The following is an 8,656-nucleotide window of genomic DNA, read 5'->3' as shown; positions in this document are numbered from 1 at the left end:
CATGAAGAGGTCATCGACTTAACATATAATATCACTGAATAAGTGGTTGGTGGAGTTTCCTTTCTCGTTTTATTTTTCTATTGTTTTGTAATTAGACCTCACTGACTTATAAAAAAAAATGTCGTTTAAAGAGATCGTTTTTGTTTAAGCAGACATATCTGTTATTATGCATCCGTTCAGGTTTTTTATTTATTTTTAGGATTCACATGGGCTTCTAATTCAATACTTTTAAGTTCATTTACATCGAACTATTATTAGCTGTTTGTTCCGGACTTAAAGGTTACATCCTTGAAACCAAATGTTATGTTTTTGATATTCCGGAAAGACCATACGTATCAAACTGCATAACATCATTGCTGATAATATCGATCAGAAATCGTTGTAATATGATTAATTATATCCATCGGGAAGTTTTGAGCAAACTATGTGTGTGTATGTTTTTTACCCTGATGTTGTCATTTTTTATACGGACATTCCTTTTCACTATTCCGTTGAAAACTGTCTAGATTTTATTACTTCGGTAATTTTGCTATTCCCTTGTGATTTTAACTAAGTGACAGATTCTTAAAAAAAAATCCCTATATAGCTTAGATGGCCGAGTGGTCTAGGGCGCTGGACTTTGTGCAGGCGGTGTTGCCATAGATGTCACAGCGGTATGAGTTCGAGTCCCTAGCCTAGCTGGCCGAGTGGTCTAGGGCGCTGGACTTTGTGCAGGCGGTGTTGCCATAGATGTCACAGCGGTACGAGTTCGAGTCCCGCGGAGGGAACGACCAAAAATTTGCATCGCAAATTTGACAGTTCTAACATCGTTGGGAATTTTTCAGACCCCTTTCTCTCTCTCTCTCTCTCTCTTTCTCTCTCTCTCTCTATATATATATTCTTACTGTAATGGTGCTCATTCCGAAATGATTACCACATTTTATTTCTGTTTTGAATAATATACTTTTTCAGATGCCTGTAATTTCAGTTTTGTTCCACTCAGTCGTTTGTGAAAATTCCCGTGCACACACGAGTGCTTAAAATGATCCCCGGAATTACTGATTAGTGACAACCTAGCTCATTGTACTCTATAATGGCGTGTATGTTGCAACCATACAACAGTAGTGTGAGTTAATTGAAATCAAATACGAAATATTCTAATGATAGAAATTGCGAAACGCAACAAAAGCACCATCGTATAAGCGGTATAAAAATAGTAAATATTAAAGAGATCACTAAAAGGTCTTCAATAAGTGTAAATACACCTTCAAGTGTAAGCTCTGGAAGCAACAAAAGTAAAAAAAAATCCACGGTAAAAGAACAACACTTTTTCAAACCAAACTAAAAAGTCAAATAACGACACGAAGAGGCATCAATGACTAACATCTCCTGACTGTGACAAATTCTTGTATTAGGGTAGATTTCCTTTACAGGGCAGTTTCCTACCAAATAGTTAATTCATATTTCAAAATATCGAATAAAAGTCAATTATAATTAATTTTTTTTATACAAAACTTTTCAAATATTCCGTCTATAATGTATGTTAAGAGCAAAAATCTAGGGTATTGCACGAAGACCGAAATGATAGTCGTTTTTCATTTTCTTGATGTTTTTTATCCAAGTCTTTGAATTGTCGTTCATGTACATCTCCGTGGAGTATTTGTTTAGACAGGGAATGTAGTATTTATTAAGACAGAATAACTCCAACAAAACAACTGACTCTTAATAAACCATTAGGGACTCACTCGATCGGCATTAGAGCTACTCACCAAAATAATTTTAGTCCATCTAAATGTTCTACTTCTCCTCATACATAGCAGATCAAAGATGTTTATTGTAGACTGCTATAAAAATCCTTGAGCAGATATATAGGGGTTTACCCAAATACTTAATCCATTTACTTCTGATCATTTTCAATGAAAAAAAGAAGTATATGTATTTATTCTGATTACTTCACTAAAGAAATACTGTATATGTCTATGGATTTCTTTTTTTTTGTAGAGGGTATGTACGAATATTAAATCTGGCTATTGTTGTGTAAATTTCTATCTTTAAAGTTAACTGACAAACATATGACGACTCCAACTACAGTAACACACGTTATTTCAATCTTTCTCTCTTATGGGTATATTTCAATGTGAAGTGAAGTGTCGGGTAAATATTAATACAAAAACAAACAAAAACAACAAAAACAATAAATAAATTCTTATACTGTTGACTTAGATTTTGGCTTATTTATCAACAAATTCATACCAATGTTTATTATTAGAAATCAAGAGTTTCAACAACTTAAAACAGTTAATTATAATATATAAATATTCAATAAAGCCGTAACAAATTATTCAATTATTTTTCTAAACAATGATATAACTACTGCGTGTTCGCCTTCTCCATGAGTTTCTGCTCACTTGTAACTCTCTTCGAAATCTTTGACTCATTATTAGATACAGCCAAAAATTAAAGAAGCAGCCGAAAGAAATAATGTGTGGTAGATACTGAAGAGTTTTTGTCATCCACGAGCTTGCTATTCTAAGATCGAGACTTATAGAAACTATTACGCTTGGGAGTTCCGATAGGATAAAAATTAAAGTTATGTAGATTACAATAACTGAAGATCGACGGTTTCTTGTCCGTACAGCTTTACTCTCTAACCATAGAGTTTTACGTAGAAATGTCAACCGTGAAGTAATGTACAATGTTGTCGTAATCTGTATCACTATGGAAACAAGCAGAATTCCAGATCTGAGGTAGTGAGATGAGTCGAAAAATTTTTTAACTGTTACATGATTAGTTCTAAGTGTTTTACAACATCCACCATTATTTGTAGGGCTAAAACGAAAGAAAAACGCGTACGGCATTTCTAAGCCCAAGCAAACTATTAATATCGATAGAGAAACAATAACAGCACATTTCTTGTTCAAGTGTGACTTACTGAATAGTGGAAAGACCATCACCATTATCTTCTGTAAGCCCAGCGTCGTTGTTATGACAATTGCAGACGAATGAAATCCTGAACTTAAAATATTCCTTGACCAATAACCAAACATACAGAAGGGAAACTGTTCAAACGAAGCTGTTACCATGCTATATATGCCAAAAGCAGTTCCATTGTACCAGTTAAATATGGCACCAATATGTTCAGGAACAAACCAGAAAAACACTGATAGTGTATCACAGAGCGCCAGAACAGACAGTAATATAGAAACTGGCGATAACAGTTTTGGCTTCAGAAAAATCCTTATAATTATAATGTTCTGTAAAATTAGAATGTATGCTAGTCCGGCTCCAAAATGTGACAGCCATTGCGATTTTGAAAACATAAATGGCAAAATATTATCCTCATATTTGCACAGATTGCTCGTTGAAAAGTTCATACCTGTGAAAACCGTGGCATTAAGCATCAATTCATATTCCAGAGTGTCAGCTGAGAATTGGCTGTCCATGACAGAGATGACTGCTGTAGCTATCTCGAACACCCCGTCACTTCCCAATTGTTCTCAACTGTAAACACGCAATTATTTGCTAATAAGGAAAAGTCATCTGTGGCTTAACAGTTAATTTCTGTTAAAGACAACTTATTGATTGGGGTCATTTCATGCATATTAAATCAGCATGAACATTATTACCCACACACTTTAAACTGAGGTTGTCTAGCATGTCTTTTTAACTTATATATAATTGTAGCTTCCGACCAAACAGGAACTTCAAAATTTATAACTGTGCTAACCTTTAGGTTAGTCAATACCAAATAAAACTGGAAAGATAATAAAATCGAACAGAGAAAACAAAACGTTGTGTGTGTATATAATTGGCTTTTATAGGAATGAATAGACATCCAGTGTTATTGTGATTTACATCCTTAAGCTCCTTTGAAATGTGAATGAAAAAATGTGAATACTGTCTAACCCAGTGTTATAGACTTCTGTAGATTTACATTGATATGAATTGATATGACTGCATATAATGATTAGCGAACACTCAGGGCACGGTAAAGACAGGTGTAGATAAGTGTTCCGTTTATACAGGGCTTGGTATATAGCAAATATTTGTAACGACAGATATAGAAAGGCATTCAGTTTATGTAGGGTTATGTATAAAGCAGAGTTCGTGAAAGACCGATAATGATTGGTGTTTGGTTTATTCAGGGTTCGGTATAAACCAAAGTTTGTGAAAGACAGATAAGGATTGGTATTTGGTTATTCAGGGTTCGGTGTAAACCAGTGTTCGTGAAAGACCAATAGGGATTTATGTTTGGTTTATTCAGGATTTAGTGTAGACAGGTTTGATCAAGACATGTACATTTCTATATACAATAGGTGTTTGTTTCACTTTTTCGAAAAAGACAGAGTATCATGAGACGATTAAAGAAGGTTTAGTCTTCGACGAATTTGCAGAGCTTAACTAATCACTGAGGACACTGAAGTCAAGTAAATAATCAACAGGACATTCACATAACAAGCTCCTGTTGAGATTTTCAACAAAAAAAATTATCACGGTTCTGAAGAAAGACAAACAAGTTTTCTATGATTTTCATGTTTTTGTCAAGACATACTTTACATTTCTGAATGGGTAAACCAAGCTAGTTATTAAGTAGACAGTTTTAGACATGATTCATTATATAATAAGTGGCTGTTGGGAGGAAATTAAAGACTGAAATGTTACAGATCTAATATATCACGAAATATCGCGTGTCTATTGACATCGAGAGGAATCTTCAATAAGAGCATTTACACTTTTCTTCGTGTAAAATTGTGTAACTTGTGTAACTTTTGGTTAAAAATATATCACTGCCGTATGTGGGTAGTACACACTAATATTTCAATTATTTAATTAGTCATTTCAGCATTGCTTCATTCCATAAGTATATACACATATTCAGTTACCCAAATATGGACCTGGAACGCTATTATAGTTTTACTGCCATTAATTGAGAAACAACTAATTAGCAACTCTGAAACTGCCAACTGAAGGCAATCGTAGACATTGAAGCTCTGAAAAGAGATGATTTCACGAGTACTTGTGGTTTTGGGATTCTAGTAAGATTGGTCAAAGCACTGTTTCCCTGCTAAGAGTAATTATGGGAACCAAGATTCTAGCGGAAATCAAAAGAATGTAACCCAGGGACAAAGACCATCACAACAAAGAACACAAAGCAACCAAAATAATACATACAAAGTAACAAAAGTAAATGAGCAACTCGGACTGCACGGAAAACTGGGACATGGATCAGGTGCACCGGTAGGGTAAGCGTCCTCTGTTTTTCTAGAAACACCCGCCGAGTTGCTCATAAAAAGTCAAGTCCGGGGTAGACAAACGAGGAAAGAAAAACTATGACCCGTCCGGTGAATAAATCGGTTTTCATGGTGCAGATGGATACACCATAACGATCCACGAGTTCCTGATGACGACCATATAACATCTGTAGTGATGACTTCAAACCTGTAGCAACATAACCCTGTTCCAGAAGCCTATTTGTTAGAGTTCTAGCGCGATATTAAAAGTCAGCAGGGGCGTAGCTAGGCCTGTTTTAGTTGTACGCAAAATTACGGCGAGGGGTCTTTGGGGGAGAGGTCGCTCAAGGCCCCCAGTGAGTCCGGCAAGGCACAGCCCTGAGGGAAACTCCTGAATTTTAACGATTTTGGAGCCAGTTTTTCAGAGCCTATACTACGTTCATGGTATGCATATGTGATAAAACGTAAACGTATGTATACGGAAAAGTACAAAATTTCAGGAATTGATGGTTTTGATATCGCGAAATACTTTATGGTGTATATTGGAGTATCATTATGCATTAAAAAGGATTTGTCATTGCATAAAACCTTTATTTCATCTTTAAAATGTGTGTTTTTATTTTTGTTACTTTTTCCGAAAGTACGCAACTGCATATTTGCGTATAGGCAGCTACGCCCCTGTTCTTTCTTTCGGATCAGATCAGCTATATAGCCAACCTCACAAGAGTGAAGGAATAGGTCAGCAAGTAGAGGAGCACAATTTGTACCCATTGGAATGTCGACCGTTTGTTGAAAAACCTGTCCACCGTACTGGAAGATTATGTTGTCGATAAAAAATTCCATGCAGAATTTTTGAAAAAAAATCTTCCTCTGTTTATTTGGAAGATGATTTGGAACTGTTTTCACAAAGTATGAGGAATCTCTACCAAGAACTATATATTTGTATCTAGTTGTGCCATCTTTTTTGGAGAAACGACGATATATAATGTTTTTGAGTCGGGATTTTAACTTAGTATGGGGAATAGAAGTATAAAGTGTTGAAAATCATAGGTTTTAATGTTATTATATTCTGATAATAATCTTGAATTGAGGGTTTCCAGAAGATCTTTCGAATTTTTCAAGATCCACATTGAATCAATATCACTTCGGTAGTAACATTGATTGATTGATTGATTGATGGGGTTTAACGTCCGAGCAGCAATGTTTCAGCTATATTCAGACGATGAACATGAGATTGATGATAAAATGAACATGAAATGATGATGAAATGAAAAAAAAGGGATGGGGCACAAGGATATTGGGTCGACAAATTTTGATTGCCACTAGAAAAAGAGAGGGATGGGTAAAGTCGGCAATTTAGCCTCCTATGGCGGAGCGCAAAGGTTCCTACTCCTATCGAATACCACAGCAGGGTTCTTTAACGTGCGAGGAACGTGACATCTTTCCCAACACGGTGCACGACTATGGTTTTTCGTATTATAGCCTGACAACCCCAGCATGTAACACGCCAGGGGTACTCCATTCCACCACCTGGGGCACGCATCCCAGTTGCTCCGTGGGCAGAGTGCCTAGTCCCCGACTGGGTTTATGAGCACTATTTAGTCGCCTTTTACGACAAGCTTAGCGCTGCTGCAGGCCTATTCTTTTAACACCAGGACTTGCACGGGAATTTGTAGTAACAAATGTTGTGGTAGGACTGGAAACCCTCTTCGACAGCTGTGAGTATAGAAGTTAAAATTATTGAAAGAGGTTTGGTGGTACATTTAGCAGATTCAGTTATGTAGCGTTGTTTGTATGGATTCCTGTGGAGTTTAGGAATCTAGTACATAGACGGTAAATCACAATCATCGTCTTTGGTAGAGTGACCAAAAGAGGATAGCACAGATTTATGGTTTCCCACTAGCTCTTTTTTGGTGAGTGTAGTGGCAATATAGGTCTTATCACTGCTATTATTTTCTACGTTTACCTCTGATAAACGCTGACATAAGGGAAGCAGGCAAAATAGATGATTTTCATACATGTCTGGGTGGCATACTGTGTTTTCTTAAGGGTGGTTCCTTATTTACGGTATTAGCTCATTGATAGTAGAACAAAACAGTGATGTCAGGCGTATTGACCATGCAAGGCATAAAAATATCTATTTGAAAAGGTGAAAGTATTATGCAACATATGAAACTATTCTGGAACACCATGTATATGTTTATGTTTGAAAACAAAGGTTATTGTCATTTCAAAGCTTATTGAACCTGGAAATCAGATTAGGTTTAACGTAAACCCACTGCGTAATTCATTCATACGTATTTGTGAATAAAAGGTCAATGAACGATTTGAGGATTTATTATCATGTTTTATGAACAATTCGAAATCATGGGAAAGATGTCGGAGATAAAAACAAACAAAAAAACAAACAAAAAAAAAAAAAAACAAAAAAACAAAAAAACAAAAAACCCAGGTGTTGGAATGAAGAATACTGTTGTTTCAGTGAAACAGAGGAACTTCGCCAATCTGAAGACATAAGAACAGATCTTACGCAACCTTGAATACTGATTTCTTCTAAATTTCTAAAATCGATTTTTAATGTGTGCGAACAAACCATAGTCTTGAATAAGTTATGAGTCACGTGAGAACATTACAGACTTTATCGCCGTCACAATTAACTCACAAATTTTAAAAACTTTTGTCCTAAGCCGCCACTTGAGACTCATTAGAGCAAATGGTTGAACGACTTACTGCAATATATCTGTACAACTAAGTTACTAAGCTATGGTGAGTAATGAGTAAGTTAATGTTTGACTCTCAAAAAGAAAATTTCACTTGAGTTAGGGAAGACTTTCAATAATCTAGGTACAACTATTTTCTTTCTCAATTAGTTTAAGACAGATTATGGAAAAAAACAAAAAGGTATATAAAATAAATAAATTTAAAAAAAAAACAAAAATCAAACAAAAAAAAAACGGTCTAATCCTTGATATCAAGAAGCCTTAATGGTATATCCATCTGCACCATGAAAACTGATTTATTCAACGGGTCATAGTTGTCCTTTCCTCGTTTGTCTACCTCGGACTTGAGTTTTTATGAGCAACTCGGTGGGTGTTTCTAGAAAAACAGAGGACGCTTAACCCACCGGTGCACCTGGTCCATGCTCCCAGTTTTTTGGTGGAGTCCGAGTTGCTCATTTGTTTTTGTTGCTTTGTATGTATGATTTTAGTTACTCTATGTTCTTTATTGTGTGTCTGTTTTCCAAGTCCGGTCTTTATCCGTGGATTACATTCTTTTGATTACCGCTATAATCTTGGTTCCCTTGATTACTCTTAACCAACTTACGAAATGATGACTGTGCTGGGATGGTAAACAGATGAAACACGATTCGGGTGGAAATCAAATGAATATATTCCCAGGATATAGACTAGACAAGAAAAATTGACACACACAACAAAGAATACGAA

At 35.7% G+C, this 8,656-nt stretch overlaps 1 protein-coding gene across 1 annotated transcript; it reads right to left on the bottom strand.

The window, feature by feature from the left end:
* Positions 1-2,225: 2,225 nt before the first annotated feature.
* Positions 2,226-3,605, bottom strand: LOC148622271 (uncharacterized). The gene has a single exon (XM_088572007.1). The coding sequence runs from the start codon at positions 3,420-3,422 to the stop codon at positions 2,334-2,336; it is 1,089 nt and encodes a 362-aa protein (XP_088428133.1). The 5' UTR covers positions 3,423-3,605; the 3' UTR covers positions 2,226-2,333.
* Between the last annotated feature and the right edge of the window lie 5,051 nt (positions 3,606-8,656).

Source organism: Perna viridis, chromosome 3, assembly GCF_037379345.1.
Source record: "Perna viridis isolate PV_CMFRI_1.1 ecotype Kerala chromosome 3, ASM3737934v1, whole genome shotgun sequence".
Classification (NCBI taxonomy): Eukaryota; Metazoa; Mollusca; class Bivalvia; order Mytilida; family Mytilidae; genus Perna; species Perna viridis.
The sequence above is the reverse complement of the archived record's forward strand: the minus strand, read 5'-3'. Positions and strand labels throughout refer to the sequence as shown.